The sequence below is a fragment of the Somniosus microcephalus genome, chromosome 3 (assembly GCF_052327205.1).
Source record: "Somniosus microcephalus isolate GS21.2 chromosome 3, FLI_Smic_1.0, whole genome shotgun sequence".
Classification (NCBI taxonomy): domain Eukaryota; kingdom Metazoa; phylum Chordata; class Chondrichthyes; order Squaliformes; family Somniosidae; genus Somniosus; species Somniosus microcephalus.
This window is the reverse complement of record NC_140989.1, coordinates 283,262,237-283,283,178: the sequence shown is the minus strand read 5'-3', so window position 1 is coordinate 283,283,178 and position 20,942 is coordinate 283,262,237. Positions and strand designations below refer to the sequence as shown.

General features: G+C 50.4%; 1 protein-coding gene across 4 annotated transcripts in view; it reads right to left on the bottom strand.

Annotated features, from left to right (window-relative positions):
• Window positions 1–20,942, bottom strand: part of pde4dip (phosphodiesterase 4D interacting protein) — a 330,703-nt gene that overhangs the window by 248,394 nt on the left and 61,367 nt on the right. For 2 of the 4 annotated variants that reach the window (XM_085982652.1, XM_085982655.1), the window contains exons 3-5: window positions 11,118–11,241; window positions 5,253–5,422; window positions 3,868–4,027 (exon numbers count right to left, since the gene is read on the bottom strand). In XM_085982652.1, the coding sequence (XP_085838778.1) occupies window positions 3,868–4,027; window positions 5,253–5,422; window positions 11,118–11,241 (454 nt within the window). The remainder of the gene's footprint in view (window positions 1–3,867; window positions 4,028–5,252; window positions 5,423–11,117; window positions 11,242–20,942) is intronic. The other 2 variants (XM_085982653.1, XM_085982656.1) reach the window with 2 other exon arrangements.

The window sequence follows — 20,942 nt, the reverse complement described above, 5'->3', positions numbered from 1 at the left end:
AGGGTCCACAAAAGGAAAACTTTGAGCGAACTCCTCATTAGTGTCAGTGTCCGACAAAGGCCTATTCTGGACTTCGTTTTTAACAATGGCTTCAAATTCCAGAAGATCCCTTTTCCAGGATCACTGGTTGAGGGAGGCCTGGAACTACCCCTGCGGTAATCACCTGACTTTTCCCATCATACCCTAGAGTCACCGTAGTAGTGGGGTAATATCGCACCTCCCCATGCATACACAGTACCCCTATCGGACCAGATGGGTGGCTACCAATGTCACGGTGCTACCGGAATCAGTCAGCGCAGTGACCTCTTTACCGTTTAAACTTATGGGCTTTAAGAAACAATGGGCTAGATTTTTGTGGAGCCGTCAGGCGGGGTTTCAGGCGTGTGGGGGGGTGGGAAATCCCGAATTTGGGGGTCCTGACACCATCCCGCCCAAAGCTCAGGTAGTTAACAGGCAGTTTTTAGCCTAATCCCTATTTTGAGGGGTTTCGTGTGGGTTTCCCGATGGCTCCAAACCACGCCAGGTTAGAGCAGGCAGGCCGTCGGGTTGAAGGACTTGGAGGGGTCGCGATGTCGGTGTTCAGGTGAGTGATGGGTGCATGAGTGTAAAGGTAAGTGTGTTTGGTGTGTCTAAAGTGTGTAAAGAACTTTTACTTACCTGTACTTACCTTAACAGCCTTTCTTCCTGCAGCCGTCGGGAGCCCATCACTCAGCCGGAACTGAAAGCTGAACGGCTGCGATCTGTGAAAAGTGACAGCCTTCAGCTTTGAGTGCCGGTGAGAGTTCTAACTGAGTCTGTGCAGAATGACTCATGGTAGAACTCAGACTGTCAATGTTTCACAGCTCCAAACAGCTGTGAAACACTGATATTTCATCTGTCAAGAACTCTTGACAGATGAAATTTCAGTCTGTGACGTCACCTGTTGCCGGGTGGCCCTTAATTGGCCTGCTGAGCCCGCTGGGCGGGCTCAACAAGGTCAATCAAGGGAAAATCATGCGGGTTGGCCGGAATCGAAGTAGGCGGGTCAAAAACCCGAAAGGGGAAGTCCCGCCTTCTTCCCGACAGGTTCGGGAAAATCGACCTCAATGAGTGGCCTCCACATGGTCTCACAGCTTGCTCTAGGCCAATCAAATAATCCTCCCCAGAGGTTTGGTTCTGGTTTCCCAGACGATAGTTCATAGGTTCCCCAAGGTTAGTACATCGACATTGTCTTGCAATATGCTCTAACCCATCACCACGATAACATCTTAATAGCCTATGAATATTTTTTACTTTGTTATCGAAGATGTTATCATGTCCCTTCACATCTTCAGTACCCCCTTCCCCTATACACTTTTACCAGGATTTCCCCATTTCTTTGGGCTGGGAGGGCGCCATCGGGTCCTGGAGGGGATGTCTCCTCAATTGTGAGCCAGTTTCTCCATCACCAGTTGTCGCTCTACCATGGCCGCCAACTCCTGGGCATCTGCCGGCTCTCCTTGTCCGGCCCATCTCCTGATATTTAGGGGTAGAGCTCAGATGAACCGGTCCACGACAACTAGCTCCACGATCTTCGCAGGGTGATTTGTCTTGGGCTGCAGCCATCGCCAAGCCAGGTGTATCAGGTCATACATTTGTGATCTTGGAGGTCTCCCCACCTCATAGGCCCAGACATGAAATCATCGAGCTCTCACCATGGGGAGAACAGCCCAGGATTTCCTCCTTCAGCATCTGGTAATCAGCTGAATCTGTCGGTTCCAAGTCAAAGTTTGCCTTTTGGGCATCTCCTACCAAAAGAGCCACAATCCCTGCCCACTGTTCTTTTGGCCACTTCTCTTGCTCTCGAGGGTCAGATGGTTTGCCTCCAGATTGTTGTCTGGAGTCATATTTTGTTATTCCAAGCCAGACCGGATAGACTGCAGGTCAACGAAGCTCAACGTAAGCTCGAGGAACAGCACCTCATTAGGCACTTTACAGCCTTCTGGACTCAACATCAAGTTCAACAATTTCAGACCATAACCTCTGCCCCTATCTTTTTTTCATTTTTTTCCCCTCTCTCTCTCTCGCACATGGCAGCTGTCGATCATTCTGCCATTGACATTTACACTTCATCTAGAGTCACCTATTGTTTCTTGACTTGTCCCATTACCATCTCCTTTTGCCTTGCACCATCATCCCTTTTGTCTCTTAATCTCTCCTGCCTTCCATCCTATCACAGACCTTCCCTTTTGTTCTTTCCTCCCCTCCCCCCTTTCCCTGCCCCTACACTTGCTTAAAAACCTGTTCCATCTCCAGCTTTTTCCAGTTCTGACGAAGGGTCATCGACCTGAAAAGTTAACTCTGTTTCTCTCTCCACAGATGCTGCGTGACCTGCTGAGTATTTCCAGCATTTTCTGTTTTTAGTTCAGATTTCCAGCATCCGCAGTATTTTGCTTTTGTAGACTACAGGTCTGTCGCCTTGGATCATCCCGACACCAGTCCCTGCATCAAATTCTGCATCTCGGCCTCAGTTCTTTCTACTTTCACCATCATGCTCCGATTAATTTCTTGCTGGAGTTCCAGAATCTTGTTAGTCTGCTCCTGTTATACCAATGTAGTCTCTGCATGAATGCTCTCAGAATTTCCTCCATGATGGTGGGTCTTGGCCTTTTGCAGAGTGCCAAAATCCTGCTCCTGACACCACGTGTACCAAGCTGATGCAGGCCCAGGACCCAGTGGTCAATTACACAGGCAGGCTGGATCTTAAAACAAGTACAGTTTATTCACCCATGTGGTTTCTTTACTTGCAGCAGTGAACAACACAATGATAGGTATTACTTTCCTGCTTACCTCTTATCTCTTTCCAAACTCCTCTCTCCAACTGAACCATTTCTTTGCCTTTTATTTTTACAGGCTGGAAGACGTTCCTAATTAAAGGCAATTAAGGTCAACGATTTCTTAAAGCTGTACTGCCTTTTATATAACTTCTTAAAGTTGTATCCCTATCTCAGATACAGAGCTCTCAACTATGGCTTACACATCCCTCTTTCACTCCGTTACAGTATCCTATTCGTGAAAGTCAGTGTTTCTTATTCACAGCTGGCACAATTTTCTATCCCATTAAGAATTCAGGCACAGCGGGCAATGCACCCAAATCATGGCCTGCAGGATTATCTGTCCACTAAAATTAATGGGCAGAAAATGATGTAGACTGTGAACTGGGCGCACCGACCTCCATGCCTGCATTCCTGATATTCACCCGCATTGCACAAAATTCTGTGCCAGGACTATTAAATCATAAAAGTTACTCCATACAAGCACCAACCAATGAGTATTGTGTCGTGTGAGTACACATATTTTAAATACAATGCAGTATTTTATACAGCGAGCTCCACAGATGTTCTTTTCATCTGTGATATTCTCTGCCCACGATTCATCGCTCTGGCCACCTCTTAACCTTAACAGCAGCACAGGACTTGATTGGGTACAAGTAGATGTTGGCAAGTGTTACTGACTCACTGTCAGAGTAGATTCATTTGGAAGTCTCTGGGTTTTTGTTTGACTCTGACCGATTGTCTGAAAAGAGCTGATATAGAGGAACCTCAATCCTGGCAGAATTCTGTGTTGCAGCAATTCTGAAGAGACTTCCTTTGTTGTTATGTTTTTTTCATCTGTGATACTCTCTGCCCACGATCCATCACTCTCCTTCATTGTCCCACACCTTGTTAGCTTAGACAGGGTGTCTTTGTCAAAGCAAAACATATTGGCTCAAGAGGACTGCATTAATGTACGCATTGTGACATAATTACACATTGACATGTTGATGGAATAATAATTTAATATTAATATTCAGTGGATGACAGTCACTCACATTGATATTTACATTAACAATTTAAAATGAGCACTTACTTCAACTTCATTTTCTTTCTGGCGCAGTGTGTCGGTGAGTTCTTCCACACGGTATTCTAGACCCCCGACATGATTATCCACCATTTTCTGATTTTCCTCATTTAACTGACCTATTTGGATATCTTTGGTTCTTAGTGCTTGGGTCAGCTGATCTATAATTCTGCAAGACCACAAAAAATATTCACATCAGTTTGAATATCCTTAATAAAAACATATGGCCATTTAGTCCTAATACAGTATATAAAAATATAGACCCTGAGGCGACATCATTAAATTTAATGGTGGAATACTACACTCACTTCTGTTGGGTTGCATCGCCATTAAAAAGCCTTACAAGTGCAAGCAGCAAAACACTGCTTAATTGCATCATCGTGAGAGATGCACCGTGAGAGATGTGTCACTATGAGGCACCCATTTCATCGAGCAGCATCGTGCTGTTGCACTGTGACACTGTGAGAAGTCCAGTAGATCTAATAGTGTAGCACCATTGAGATGTGCCATCATTAGGAGGATCTTGTGCTAGAATTATAACATTTCAAAATTGCTAAGCAAAAATAATGAACTGTTACTGTTTCAACACTTAAACTCAACAACATTGCAACTGGCCATGAACATTAGTTGCTTAAGATATATACAAGAAAAAAATGGCTTTACTTTCAACATTTTCAGAATATTATCAAAATTGTAGCTGCGAATAAAGCCGATTGTACAAGTTATGTTGATATTTTTTACAGACTATATGCATTTATTGTATTATGCAAATAAATTCCAGCAATTTAAATAACAATACAAAATAGCATAATACTTGAATTTATGTAGACCCTTATCACATTGAAATGTCTTAAAACATTTAACACAATGAAATACTTTTGGAGTGCAGTGACTGCTTTTGTATGAAGAAAATGCAATATCCATTTTATACCACCAATGTCCCAGAAGCAGCAATGAGCTGAATAACCAGCTATTTGTTTTTGGGTGTTTATTTGTTGAGAGATAAATGTTGGCCATTGCACTAGGAAAAGTCCCTGCCCTTCTTTGAATAGTGCTATGGGATCCTTAAGGTTCACTAGAACAGGTAGAGTGGACCTTGTTTTAACATCTCACCTTAAAGAATGACATCCAACAACGCAGCATCTTTTCAGCACTGCCCTGGAAAGTCGGCCTTGATTATGCATTCATGTCACAATAAAATGAATGAAAATGAACAATCTGAGAGGAAATCTTGAATACTTTATTTTGGAGGTATTCAGATCCACGCCTTTACAGGGAAGCAACAGTAAATTAAAAACCCCTGTAACATACCCTTGCATCACCCAACCAAACAAAAATTTGTCCAGCACTTTTATTTCTAAAATATTACATTAAAATAGGTCTCCTGTATTTACCTGTCCTTTTCTGATAAAACTATTTCATTAGTCTCCCACAATCTTAGCTGCTCTTGGTTTCCCCAATTACAATCGTTTACTTCCTTCTCCAATTCAAGGGATCGTAGTTTCTCAGCCTCCGCAACAGCGATCATCTTCTCCGCTTCATTCTTGGCCCGCCTGGCTTCCTGCTTGCAGCAACACAGTTAGAAATCTATTAGGTTTCTTTATTTTGAATACCTATTGAAGCAATCTAGTAGAATTTTGTGTCCTGTTTTGGCTGCTACGCTCACAAAAGGATATATGGGTATATTTTTCCCTGATCAAAATGCAAATCATTTGGGGTGAACTCCAGGCTTCAGGAATGCCTGTGATTTGGTGTTTGTCTATTGGGGGTCAGGAATTGGCATTCTGCTGCAGGATTTAAAGGTATCTACAGTTTAAAGGGGCAGGCATCCATAAAAACAGATTGCACAGCATGAAAGAAAGAAAGACTTGCATTTATATAGCGACTTTCATGACTACCAAGTGTCCCAAAGTTGTTACGCTTTACAATGAAGTACATTTTGGAGTGTACTCACTGTTGCAATGTAGGAAACGCATCAGTCAGTTTGTGCACAGCAAGCTCCTACAAACAGCAATGTGATAATGACCAGATACAGGAAATTTTCGTTTAACCGGAGGTTAAATGTCCGGAAAGCTCTATCTACCGGCAAAATTCAGGAGCCGTTTCCTATAAGTTTTTTTTACTTCTCGTTGCTTTTTTTTCCAGTCAGGCTCTGCAAGGTCTAGCTGAAGCTGTTGCTTAGCTACAGAGACGCTTTTAAGCTGCGGCAGACTGTTTTGAAGCTGTTGCTAAGCAACAGGGTTTGTTGATTCACACGGAGCTCAAAAGCTCCGTATGTTTTAACATTAGCGCTGGTTTCTACAGCAGTTTTGATGGTACGGCACCAGCTCGGTCCCGTCAGTGCCGGATACCAGAAAGTTTCCTGTAATCTGTTTTTAGTGGTGTTGATTGAGGGATAAATATTGGCCAGGACAGTGGGAATAACTCCCCTGCTCTTCTTTGAAATAGTGCCATGGGATCTTTTACATTTAACTGAGAGAGCAGATGGGACCTCAGTTTAACATCTCATCTGAAAGACAGCACCTCTGACAGTGCAGCACTGCCTCAGTACTGCACTGGAGTGTCAGCCTAGATTTTTGTGCTCAAGTCTCTGGAGTGGGACTTGAACCACAACCTTCTGACTCAGAGGCAAGGGTATTACCAACTGAGCCACAGCTGATACTTGAGGTTAAATTTAGAAATATTGTCTGGCAGGTCTGCAGGAGGGCAGAGAGCTCCTAGCCTCTTAGCTGTGGAAGTGCTGCTGGAGCAAGTAAGACAGAGAAGGGAGACCCTGTTTGGCAAAGAGTGGTGCAGTGCCCCAAGGAGAGCAACTAAGTGGCAATGAAAGGAGGTGGTCATGATAGTCACTGCCAACTGCATGACCCCATACATGGCAACGCAGTGCAGGAAAAAGTTTAATGACCCTACCAGGTCTTACAAGGTAAGGGAAGCCAGCCACACCTTCCATGAATGCATTGTACAAAGCATGTCTGCCACTTACAATGACTTCTCCTCATTCTGTATTGAAATGCTTGAATTGTTTACCATCAATGACCAGGAGGCAGCACAGTGCTGTTCATACCCCCAGCCCTCACCTGGAAGTATTTCTGCACCCACTACCTTACATGTATTAATCCCACTAAAAACGTTGCATAGTATACAACTGCCAGTTATACATAATTGTCATCACACCCATTATGGGCTCCATGCCAATATCGGAGTTTCAATGCACATCATATTAACAAAAGGTAGATTTCCTACCAAGGAAAACATAGAAACATAGAAGATAGGAGCAGGAGTAGACCATTCGGCCCCTCGAGCCTGCTCCGCCATTCAATGCGATCATGGCTGATCATCCAAATTCAGTACCCTGTCCCTGCTTTCTCCCCATATCCCTTGATCCCTTTAGCCTTAAGAAATATATCCAACTCCTTCTTGAATATATTTAATGAATTGGCCTCTACTGCCTTCTGTGGTAGAGAATTCCACAGGTTCACCACTCTCTGGGTGAAGAAATTCCTCCTCATCTCTGTCCTAAATGGCTTACCCCTTATCCCTAGACTGTGAACCCTGGTTCTGGACTCCCCGACCATCGGTAACATTCTTCCTGCATCTAGTCTGTCTAGTCCTGTTAGAATTTTATAAGTTTCAATGAGATCCCCTCTCATTCTTCTAAACTCCAGCAAGTACAAGCCCAATCGACCCAATCTCTCCTCATATGTCATTCCTGCCACCCCAGGTATCAGCCTGGTGAATCTTCGCTGCACTCCCTCCATGGCAAGAACATACTTCCTCAGATAAGGCGACCAAAACTGCACACAATACTCAAGATGTGGTCTCACCAAGGCCCTGTACAACTGCAGCAAGACATCCTTGTTCCTGTACTCAAACCCTCTCGCTATGAAGGCCAACATACCATTTGCCTTCTTAACCGCCTGCTGCACCTGCATGCTTACCTTCAGCTACTGGTGCACAAGGACGCCCAGGTCTTGTTGCACTTCCCCTTCTCCCAATCTATTGCCATTCAGATAATAATCTGCCTTCTTGTTTTTGACACCAAAGTGGATAACCTCGCATTTATCCACGTTATATTGCATCTGCCATGCTTCTGCCCAATCACCCAACCTGTCCAAATCATACTGGAGTTTCTCGGCATCCTCCTTACAGCAGTCACGCCCACCCAGCTTTGTGTCGTCTGCAAACTTGGAGATATTACATCTAGTTCCCTCATCTAGATCATTAATATATATTGTGAATAGCTGGGGTCCTAGCACCGATCCCTGCGGTACCCCACTAGTCACTGCCTGCCACTCGGAAAAAGACCCGTTTATTCCAACTCTTTGCTTTCTGTCTGCCAACCAGTTCTCTATCCAAGTCAATACCTTGCCCCCAATCCCATGTGCCTTAACTTTACACGCTAATCTCTTATGCGGGACCTTAGAAAGCCAATAGCAGCCATGAAAGAGTTGTGACAGGTGGCCCAGCTCCAAATCTTTGCCCTCATCCCCTATGATGAAGAAGCTCTCTAAATATTGGGGAGGGAGGCCATTGAGAGTGTCAGAGATGGAGGAAGATAAAGGGCAAATGCCAACTGTGGGTTCATGATGTCATTCTACTTCTCATCCTACTGTACCATTCAGTAATCTACACCATGAAACCCTCATCTGACTCCTTCTACTGGAAGTGACACGTGAACACTGCTCCTCAACAATCCATTCTAAGCTCTCTTAAACTTTGTTCGATATGCCCGAAAATGAACCAGGCTTGCAGTACAACGGGCCCTGCCAGCACTTTAGAACATGTGCCATCACCAGCCCAAGTGATAGCTAACCTGAATTAGTTAGAGTGAGCTAGAAGGGAGTGCTCAGAGAGCACAAGTAAGCAGGAACAGCTGCTGTTTGTTGCTCCGTAATATTGCCCGTATCTGCCCCTGCCTCAGCCCATCTACTGCTGAAACTCTCATCAGTGCTTTTGTTACCTCCAGATTCGACGATTCCAGTGCTTTCCTGGCAGGCCTCCCATCTTCCACCCTCCATAAACTTGAGCTCATCTGAAACTCTGCTGCCTGAATCCTAACTCACACCGTTCACCCATCAACCCTGTGCTCACTGCCCCGTGTCCTAACTCACACCGTTCACCCATCAACCCTGTGCTCACTGCCCCATGTCCTAACTCACACCATTCACCCATCAACCCTGTGCTAACTGCCCCGTGTCCTAACTCACACCATTCACCCATCAACCCTGTGCTCACTGCCCCGTGTCCTAACTCACACCGTTCACCCATCAACCCTGTGCTCACTGCCCCGTGTCCTAACTCACACCGTTCACCCATCAACCCTGTGCTCACTGCCCCGTGTCCTAACTCACACCAAGTCCCGTTCACCCATCAACCCTGTGCTCACTGCCCCGTGTCCTAACTCACACCAAGTCCCGTTCACCCATCAACCCTGTGCTCACTGACCCGTGTCCTAACTCACACCAAGTCCCGTTCACCCATCAACCCTGTGCTCACTGCCCCGTGTCCTAACTCACACCAAGTCCCGTTCACCCATCAACCCTGTGCTCACTGCCCCGTGTCCTAACTCACACCGTTCACCCATCCACCCTGTGCTCACTGCCCCGTGTCCTAACTCACACCAAGTCCCGTTCACCCATCAACCCTGTGCTCACTGCCCCGTGTCCTAACTCACACCGTTCACCCATCCACCCTGTGCTCACTGCCCCGTGTCCTAACTCACACCGTTCACCCATCAACCCTGTGCTCACTGCCCCGTGTCCTAAATCACACCAAGTCCCGTTCACCCATCAACCCTGTGCTCGCTGCCCCGTGTCCTAACTCACACCAAGTCCCGTTCACCCATCCACCGTGCTCACTGACCCGTGTCCTAACTCACACCAAGTCCCGTTCACCCATCAACCCTGTGCTCACTGCCCTGTGTCCTAACTCACACCAAGTCCCGTTCACCCATCAACCCTGTGCTCACTGACCCGTGTCCTAACTCACACCAAGTCCCGTTCACCCATCAACCCTGTGCTCACTGCCCCGTGTCCTAACTCACACCAAGTCCCGTTCACCCATCAACCCTGTGCTCACTGACCCGTGTCCTAACTCACACCAAGTCCCGTTCACCCATCAACCCTGTGCCCACTTCCCCGTGTCCTAACTCACACCAAGTCCCGTTCACCCATCAACCCTGTGCTCACTGACCTACATTGGCTTCAGGTACACCAATGCCTCGATTTTAAAATTCTCATCCTCATGTTCAAATTCCTCCATGGCCTCGCCCCATCTTATCTCTGAAACCTCCACCAGCCCTACAACAGAGAACTCTGCATTCCTCCAATTCTGACGTCTTGCGCATTCCCCAGTTCTTTCGCCCCACCATTGGAGACCGTGCCTTCATCTGTCTAGGCCCTAAGCTCTGGAATTCCCTCCCTACACCTCTCCGCCTCTCTCTCCTCCTTTAAGATGCTCCTTAAAACATACCTCTTTGACCAAGCTGCTGGTCACCTGTCCTAATGTCTCCTTCTTTGGCTCAGTTTCCACTTTTTGTCTGATTACGCTCCTGTGAAGCGTCTTGGGACGTTTTACTATGTTAAAGGTGCTATATAAATGCAAGTTGTTGTCATTGTTTGCATATGAAGAACAGTATGTTGCTGATCAGAAGGACTATTCATTGGTTACACCGTGGCACCAACAGCAGTCATGAATAGTCTGCCACTGAGCCAGTCACCACCTCCCATTGGAAATACAAGAAACTTAAATGAGGACTAAAGCTAAGACTAAAACCAATACCAAGTAATTCATCCCCATGTATATTTTGTTTACTCTTAGGATTGTCTGTACGGAAGCCTGCTCCTACACCTCCGCCAATGTGCCCCTTGGCCGTCTGTTAAGGGGACATCACTGTACATTACTTGCCTTGTGGGAAGATGCCACAACTTCTGCATAATGCCTCACCATTTGCCATGGCTCAGGTTGGGAATGAAGTGGAGCAGAGAATTAAACCTGTAACCTTCCCACTTGGTGACACTGTTACGTGCTTTAAGCACTCTACACTAAAAATGTACAGCAGTCTTTAAAAAGGAATTAAGGCTTGGTTACTGGAAGTAGTTTAGAGATGTGAAGGTTTTTCCTGGTCAGAGGAATAAGATGGGCTAAATGGCTTTCCTCATCTATGCTGTGATCTTACGGAGAGGTCTACTCCACATGGAGGTGATTTAGATGAAGGATAGCATAGACTGAGACCATGGGTCTTCCAGATCTTCACTCACCTCCTGCAGAAGCTGAATCTTATTCTGCAAGATGGCTTGCACATGCTCAGTCTCCTGTTGTCTCTCTTCATATTTCTGGTGGATCTCAGCCTCATTTTGGTTACTCAGATTTTCGACTGCTTTCCTGACAAACACAGAATAAGAGGAAAATTACTATTTATTCACATTTTAAAAGATAGTCATCAGTGGACTATCTTGTTAAACAATGTTCTGTTGATAAAAGGATAAGAAGGCAATTAAACACAAAGGGGGAAAAATTCGGTATCGCCCCATATGGGGCGCCATTATTGGCGGTGCGCAAAGTTTAGCGCCTGGCGCTAATTATCGCCTCCGACAGCAAACTTGGCTTTTATCGCCCCTGGAGGTGATTGGAGCGCTAAATCAGGCGCTACACAACTCTCTTAAGGCGCTAAGGCCGAGGAGCGAGGCGCTGCCTCAGAGGGCAGGCGCAGCGCAGGTGCTGTCAGTTAGCGATTGAACACAAACACACTGGCGCCGGTCAGTTCTTAAAGGGGAGGGTCAATCTTGCTCTGCAGCCACACCCTGCTCACTGGAGCCTTGAATCTCGGCCTGGGCAGACCTGTGGCTAAATCTAGCAGCCAGACACTAAAGAGTTGCAGGAGGCCTTTGCCACGCGAGTACAGGAGAGTGTGGAGGGAGGTGGCTCAAAGTGTCTCCTCAAGCAGCATGGTGCCTAGGACCCATGTGTAATGTAGGAAAAAGTTCAACGACCTCACTCGGGTCGTCAGGGTGAGTGCCTTTTTTCCAAAACCTCTTCATCCCTCCATCTCAACCTCACTTTATGGCCAGAGGGTCTTGAAAGCCCAATGCCCAACACTCATCCAACACCTATGGCTCTTTCATCAAACACACACGCACATTCCACACTTTGCATACAGTAAGGGCTATTCAACTATGGGAGGCATATCAGGCAAGACCATGGCTGCATACAGTAAGGGCTATTCAACTATGGGAGGCACATCAGGCAAGACCATGGCTGTATATTTAATCAGACGCCGTCCTTTTTCTTGCAGGCCAAGCTGTCTCATAATAGGAGACAGCAGCAATGGACCGGTGGAGGGCGGCCTCAGCTTCAACCCCTCAGCGATCTTGAGGAGTGCGTCCACAGGATTGTGGCAAGCCGGGTGATTGGTCCCATTGCCACTGGAGACGCCGACCCCGTTCTGGACAGCAATGGTAAGGTCATCACCTTTTTGTCCTCTCTCCTTCCACTTGTTCCTCACAACAGCAGCCTTTGACACTTTCAATCCAAATCACTAAATTGCTGCACTCATGCCTCCCTTGCTGCCACCCTGTCCTCACGCTAAAGCCACTCTTGTACCTCCCTGCTTTCAGATGGTGATTCACCAGGTGAGGAGACGGGCCCTCAAGCTGCCAGTGAGAGTGAAGCTGAAGGCGAGGAGGAAGAGGAAGCCGGACCATCAGCACCAACTTCTACCGAGGCAGCCCATGCCCATACTGGGGACACGCCTTCCCTGGAGGGAAGCAGCGGGGAATGGTCTGATGAGGGTGAAGCTCCAGGACCCAGCGGGCTGCAGCAATGCGATGGGGGTAGGGAAGCTCGGGGGTCTTCTCCCCAGAGGGAGAGTATGGCTTCGAGTCCTGCTGCACTGGACGCAGACGAGGAGCGGGTCCTCGCTGAAATGAGCGCCCAGGCGGAGCAAAATCACACTGAGCTCATGGCTGCAGTGGCAAGGTTGCCCGAATCCATTGAATCACTGACAAGGAGTGTGGAGCATTTCGCTGTAGCACAGGCAGCTGCCACGCAAATACTAAGTGCTGCAATGCAGTCAGTGGCTGGTCTCATGCAGACGCAGATTGAGGCCACGCGAGCACTGACTGCTGCCACCCTCGCTGGATCGGGCACATTTCCCCAGGGCTCTCACCGCGCCGCAGCAGGCCAGCAATCTGTGCTCCATCAGATTGCTCCGGATGCTGAAGTGCTGCCCCGTGGGAGTGCCAGTGTGTCAGTCACTGGCACTTCTCCACTGCAGTTGCCACCACCTGTAGAACAGACTGCTGCCGCCCATGCAGAGTTGGTGCAGTCAGCAGCCGGGCCCTCCAGGCCCAGAGCTGCTCCAGGCCGTCCCTCAAGGGCATCTGCAGTCTCAGTTTCTGACACTCAGCAGCCTTCCCCCAGCCTTGCTCCAGCCACTGGGGTCCAATTACGGAGGAGCTGCAGGGTGGGAAGGGGGGAATTTCGCAAGGGAAGCAGATCACCCTCGAAGGGCAAAAAGTAGAAGGTGTGGCAAAATGTTTTTCATTGTTTTATTGAAGGCCGAGATTCGTGGTCAAATTTCTGTTACTCTTTTGGACATTGTCTCCAGGTTGTGAGAGCCAGTTATGTGAATGACTGCTTTTTTTTGTGTTTCTTTCTATTACTTTGTCATGCGGAAATGAGACACACAGAGTTTGTGAAATAAAGAAGTTGTGGCGACACGCCACCACTGGACATAATCCGCTCATGGCGGCACGGACAGTTTAAGCAGACGCCCCCAGCCGGGGGCCCTTTCCTCCAGCAACTTGTTTCCCGCAGGGACAGGCTGCCGGGAGCACTTCCTGTCTGGGGAGTATTTAAGTGGTTGCGCGGGCTTTTCCAGTTTCTCTTTGCCATGAGGTTGATTAAAGCAGTTGTGTTTCACCAACTCTGGTCTCGACTCCCACGTTTGCCGCGGTATCTCAACACTGGTGACCCCGATGCTCAGGACGAATCCTAAGCTAGCATGGCGGATAAAAACGCAGTCACGGTTAAACTACCGGACTTTTGGGAGAACCTGGCCAAGGCCTGGTTCGTTCAAGCCAAGTCCAGATTCCGGCTGAAAAACATTACAGTCGACGCCACTAAGTACGACTACCTCGTCGCCTCTCTCACCTACGCCACAGTCCCCAAGGTTTGGGCAGCGCTGCAGGATCCACCAGTGGAAGGCAAGTACGAACATCTGAAGGCCGCGCTCCTTAAAAAATTTCAAGCGTCCTCTTACCAGCGCAACTGCTAACTCCTCGACCTCCCCAGCCTTGGTGACGCTTCACCGTCGGATCTGCTTTCCCACATGCTGTCCCTCTCGGACGACAAAAACCCCGGCGCCCTCTTTTGCACGCTTTTCATTCGGCAGCTCCCCGCCAGCATCCGCCCGCTCATTGTGGAGTCTGGCTCCACGGACCTGAATGAGATAGCCGAAAAGGCCGACCGGCTGCTCTCTGCGCAGACCGCCCGCGATGTCGCGCCCGACCTCACGGCAACGACCACGCGGTCTCCCCGGCCCACAAGGCCCGACCGCCCTACCACTCCGGGTCACTGCTACTACCACACCCGTTTTGGCACTAGGGCCCAATGCTGCACGCCACCGTGCACTTTCAAAACCCCCCCGCACCGGCCCCCACGATGGCCGCGGGGCAAAAGGGGCCTCTACTGTACGTCACCGACGACAGCACCAACCGCCGATTTCTGTGCGACACGGGCCCAGCACAGCATCACCCCCGCCTCCGCCCTCGAAATCCAACGCGGCGCACGGGGTATCACGCTGGCCGCAGCCAATGGCTCTGACATCCGCACATATGTCACCCGCATGGTCACGCTCGACCTCGCAGGCCGCCGCTACCGCTGGGAGTTCCTCACAGCCAGGGTCCTCTGCCCACTCATCGGCGCCGACTTCCTACGCGCCCACGGCCTCCTCGTCGACATTCCGAGGCACCGCCTCGTCGACATCAATACTATGGCCCCCATCCCTGGCGCATTCACCCCGGCCCGTTCGGCCGGCCTGACGACCTACTGCCTCGCCAGAGCCACGGACGACTACTCGGCACTTCTAGCCGAGTTTCCCGCCCTCACTAACCCGACCTTTTCGGCCAAAGCCGCCAAACACGGTGTGGAGCACTATATCTCCACCACCGGCCCCCCGGTTTCTGCCCACACCCGCAGACTCAACCCGGCCAAGCTGGAAATCGCGCGGGCCGAGTTCACCACCATGGAGCAACTCGGCATCATCCGCCGCTCCAGCAGCCCTTGGGCCTCGCCCCTCCACATCGCCCCCAAGCCCGGCGGAGGCTGGTGCCCCTGCGGGGACTACCACCGCCTCAACGACGCCACCACCCCCGACCAATACCCGGTGCCGCACATCCAGGACTTCTCGGCCCGACTGGCCGGACGAACCGTCTTTTCCAAGGTCGACCTGGTGCGCGGTTACCACCAAGTCCCCGTACACCCCGCGGACATCCCCAAAACGGCCGTCATCACCCCATTCGGCCTGTTCGAGTTCCTGAGGATGCCCTTCGGCCTCAAGAATGCAGCCCAGGCTTTCCAGCGCCTTATGGACTCAGTCCTCCGGGACCTGAACTTCCTATTCGTCTATCTAGACGACATTCTCGTGGCCAGCTCCTCCCAACAGGAACACCTCGAACACATTCGCATCCTGTTCGGGCGCCTAGCCCAACACGGGCTCATCCTCAGCCCGGCAAAGTGCCAATTCGGCCTAGCCGAGATCGATTTTCTCGGTCACCACATCACCCCTGCTGGGGCCGGCCCCCTGCCCAACAAGGTGCAGGCCGTCCAGCAATTCCCCCGCCCCAAAACCATCAAGGGCCTCCAGGAGTTCCTCGGGATGGTGAACTTCTACAACAGGTTCATCCCCAGAGCTGCAGCCCTCATGAAGCCCCTATACAACTCCCTCCGAGGTAAATCCGGCAAGATGGCCGTAGCCTGGACCACTGACACGTCAGCCGCCTTCGACGCCACCAAAAACGCGCTCCCCGACGCCACCCTGCTCGCACACCCAAGGGCCGATGCCCGGGTCGCGCTCACCACCGACGCCTCCGACCACGCGGTCGGAGCCATGTTCGAGCAGTGGGTCAATGGCGCGTGGCAGCCACTTGCCTTCTACAGCCGCCAACTGCGCCCCCCGGAGGACAAATACTCTACTTTCGACCGCGAGCTCCTCGCGCTCCACCTGTCGGTCCGCCATTTCAGGTTCCTCCTGGAGGGCCGCCCCTTCACCGCGTACGTGGACCACAAGCTGCTCACATACGCGATGGCCAAGCACACCGAACCCTGGTCCGCTAGGCAGCAACGCCAGCTCGTGGCCGTGTCCGAGTTTACTACGGACATCCAGCACGTCTCCGGTAGAGACAACGTTGTCGCCAACTGCCTTTCCCGTCCCGCCATCTGCGCGAATCACCTCGCGGTCGACTACGCGCAACTAACAGCGGCCCAGCTCACGGACCCAGACCTCCTCTCGGCGGCTACCAGCCTGCCAGGGCTACGCCTAGCCAAGGTCGCGCACGGGCCCGAAGCCACGGCAGTCACTTGCGACGTCTCACTCGGCCAACCCAGGCCGATCGTCCCTGCAACTTGGCGCCGCCGCATCTTCGACGCGCTACACGGGCTCTCCCATCCGGGTTCCCGTGCATCCGTCAAACTCCTCTCCCAGCGCTTCGTCTGGCGTGGCCTCAGCAAAGATGTTCGGACTTGGGCCACCTCCTGCCTCGCCTGCCAATGGGCTAAGGTACAGCTGCACACAAAAGCACCCCTGGGAGACTTCGAGGTACCCAGCCGCCGCTTCGACCACGTACACGTCGACATCGTCGGTCCTCTGCCGCCATCGCAAGGTCAAACTTATCTCCTCACGATGGTCGACCGCTACACACGCTGGCCTGAGGCAGTGCCGCTGACCTCCACCACCACAGCCGACATCGCCAGGGCGTTCGTTAACACCTGGGTTGCAAGGTTCGGCGTACCAGCCGACATAACCTCCGACAGAGGTGCCCAGTTCACCTCCGAACTCTGGACGGCCACAGCACGCAACCTTGGGGTGACGCTCCACCGAACCACGGCGTACCACCCGCAGGCCAATGGGCTGTGTGAACGCTTCCACAGGTCACTCAAGGCCTCACTCCGCGCCGGCCTGCAGGACAGTACCTGGACTGACCGCCTACCGTGGGTGCTACTAGGCCTACGCACCGCGGTCAAGGAAGACCTCCAGTCCTCGGCAGCGGAGTTAGTCTACGGACAACCGCTGCGCGTACCAGGCGAATTCCTCCTGGAGGCTACCACGCCTTGGTCGGCCGAACAGCAGCGGCTCAACTCTTTCTCTTCCGCTCAACAGTTCGCCCCACTTCCGGTCAACCGACACGGCGAACTCGCACCTCACGTCCCGCCAAACTTACAGCAGGCACGCTTCGTCTTCGTGCGACACGACGCGCACCGCGGACCCCTGCGACCCCCGTACGATGGACCGTACGAGGTACTACAAACCGGGGACAAGGTCTTCAAGTTGCGACTCGGCGACAGGGTCGACACAGTCTCCATCGACCGGCTCAAACCAGCACACACAGAACCAGGGGAACAGGTCCCCGTGGCCCGACCTCCAACTAGAGGCCGTCCCGCCAGCAAGCCAGCACAGCCGGCGGCGAACCGCCCGACCCCACCAACTAGACCGGCGACCACTCCTCCTAAGCGGATTCTGGGGGGAGCTCTGTGGCGACACGCCACCACTGGACATAATCCACTCACGGTGGCACGGACAGTTTAAGCAGACGCCCCCAGCCGGGGGCCCTTTCCTCCAGCAACTTGTTTCCCGCAGGGACAGGCTGCCGGGAGCACTTCCTGTGTGGGGAGTATTTAAGTGGTTGCGTGGGCTTTTCCAGTTTCTCTTTGCCATGAGGTTGATTAAAGCAGTTGTGTTTCACCAACTCTGGTCTCGACTCCCACGTTTGCCGCGGTATCTCAACAAAGTGTCTGTATTCAAAATGTACATGTTTGGTCTTTGCACTCATTGTTGCCTTGACCAGCTTAGGGGTTGCAGGATGGTTTCATTCAGGTTGTTTGAATGGCAGAAGGCATTCCCTCAGAGGGGGCCTAGAAGTGACTTGCTATGAGCCTTTGACGGACGGCCCTCCCACTTTGTGCCTCCCTCCCACCTTGGTGCTGCTGATGATCATCCTCCTCATCTTCCTCCTCCTCCTCCTCCTCTGCTGGTGCTCCAATGCCTGGCGGCATTGGCTGGGTCCTGAGGATTGCAAGGTTATGCAGCATGCAGCACACAACAACGAAGTGGGAGACTCGCTCAGGCGAGTACTGCAGGGCTCCTCCAGAATGGTCCAGACAGCAGAACCGTTGCTTGAGCACGCCGATTGTGTGCTCAACGATGTTCCTGGTAGCTTGATGGCTCTCGTTGTATCGTAGCTCAGCAGGGGTGCTGGGCGAACGGAGCGGTGTCATCAGCCAGGTGCACAGAGGATATCCCTTGTCCCCGAGAAGCCAACCTCCTGGAAAAGGTCTACCACAGAAGTCTGGCGCAGGATGAAGGCATCATGGCTGCTGCCTGGAAAGTGGGCATTGACAGCGAGTATCAGCTGTCTGTGGTCACAGGCCAACTGGACGTTTAAGGAATGGAGGCCCTTTCAGTTGCGGAAATCCTCGGCATTCTCTTGCGGCGCCCGCAAGCCACATTGGTGCAGTCAATGGCGCCCTGCACCATGGGGAAGCCCACTATCATCGCAAAGCCCGTTGCGTGTTCTTGCTGCTTGTCCGGGGTCATGGGGAAAGAGATGTACTCTCGTCTCCTTTTAAAGAGGGCATTCTGGGATAAACAATTTTGCAGTCACAGTAGAACAACAGTATTTGTTCAATGCTGAGATCTCACTGTATCATGGCACATCAGGGAAGAAATGGTGTATCTCAAAGGGTAAACAAATAAATGCCCATAGGAGATAGGGCAGGGAAGTGGTGTTGAGGTAGAGGGTCAGCCATGATCTTATTGAATGGTGGCGCAATGGAGGCAAATGGAGTTTAGAAGAATGAGAGGGGATCTTATTGAAACATTTAAGATTCTGAAGGGTCTTGACAGGGGAGATGCAGAGAGGATGTTTCCCCTCGTGGGGGAATCTAGATCTAGAGGGCATAATTTCAGAATAAGGGGGCACCCTTTTAAATTGGAAATGAGGAGGAATTTCTTCTCTCGGAGGGTCGTGAATCTTTGGAATTCTCTTCCCCAGAGAGCTGTGGAGGCTGGGTCATTGAATATATTTAAGGTGGAGATAGACATTTTGAACGATAAGGGAGTCAAGGGTTATGGGGAGCGGGCAGGGAAGTGGAGTTGAGGCCAAGGTCAGATCAGCCATGATCTTATTGAATGGCGGAGCAGGCTCGAGGGTCCAAATGACCTACTCCTGCTCCTACGTCTTATTTGTTACCTGACGGATGCAGCAATGCACCGCAAACTGGGAGATATTGGCGATGTCCCCAGTAGCTGATTGAAATGAGCCGGTGGCATAAAAGTTGAGAGCCACTGTTATCTTCACTGCCACTGACAGAGACGTCCTGCTCCTCAGTTGAGGCTGCAGATCTGGCTGAAGCAGGTGGCAGAGCTCAGTGACCACCTCCTTGCTGAATTGCAGCCTTCGCAAACAGTGCTCCTCAGACATATTAATGTAGGAGAACTGTTGCCGAAAAACCCTGGGAGGGTAAGGTCTCCTGTACCGAGGCCTGTTGGCCCTCCTCTGTTTGGCCATGATTGCCACTCTCTCTCTGCATCTCTGTGCCCTCCGAATGTGATGGAGAAGGATGACGTTCCCATCCATTGCAGCCCCCATAGTATCTGGGCAATCAAAGTTATGAAGGTCAAAAAGCAAAGTACCTGCAAAGTTATGGTCAGAAGCCAAAACTACCTCAGACAGCGCTGACTCAATGCAGAAGTCTCTCTTTCTCTCTTTGTCTCTCTCCAAATCTCTCTCTCTCTCTCTCTCAGAACGAGTGGTGCAAAAATGGCTACCACACAAAAGCCAGGAAGAGGCCCCCTTTAAATAGCGCCCCCCCAGCCCCACAGCGACTGGGATGCATTCCAGTCAACCTGTCGTTGGTAGCGCCAGGCAGAAAGGAGGGGGGTGCCACTGAATTTCCGGTCCGGGGCGCCCCAAGAGTGTTGCACTCTCGAACGATGTCAAGATCTGCGTGCGCAGGAGATCAGGCGGTATTGTTTAGCGCCACTGCAAAATGTCCGGTCAATTTCGTGAGAGGCGCAGATATCGCTGCGCCCGGGCGCTAGTTGGTTTGCGCCCCACTTAGCGCCCTCTTAAGGCGCTACCAACTGAATTTCCCCCCCAAACATTTTACCTATACAGTGGAATCTCCATTATCTGCATTCCTATTATCCACAAATCCTTCTTATCCATCAGAATTTTCACAGGAGAAAGTCTTGTGGGAGCTTTCACCTCACTGCACAGCCTTCTAATGTTTGATTTATCATTTGGATTGCACCTCCTTTGTTTGGTCAATAAAGCTACATAATGTTCTATTTTTACTGTGTTTGACTTCATTCCTATACCGAGAACATTGCTATATCATACATGCAAGTCTTATATCTGGGGATTCTTAATTATCTGCATTTCCGTTATTCACTGGATGGTCTCTCCATTATGGCGGATAGTGGAAACGTCACTGTATAGCAATATATAGATGTATTATTTCCTGCGTTAGTCTATATTTACATTATCTTTTTCTCAGTTTTGCATTTATTAAATTGATTATGGAAATAGGAATGAAATGCACCATTAAACAGCATACAAATATCCAGAAAGATGGCGTGACTTAGATTTTTTTAATATCATATATGAAGAAGCAGTTATAAATATCAGTCAGTTTCTAATCTTGAAGTTTTTCATCCAATATAGATTCAGTTTCTTTCCATAAAGACGTTGACTGAAGGAGTCTGTTGGACTGAAGGCTAGCCAAAGTACTGGAGTTATTCTCAAGTGTTTTCTTTCCAGGTAACATGCCTGGTCTTTCAGGACAGAGAGAGTTGAATTGAGTTT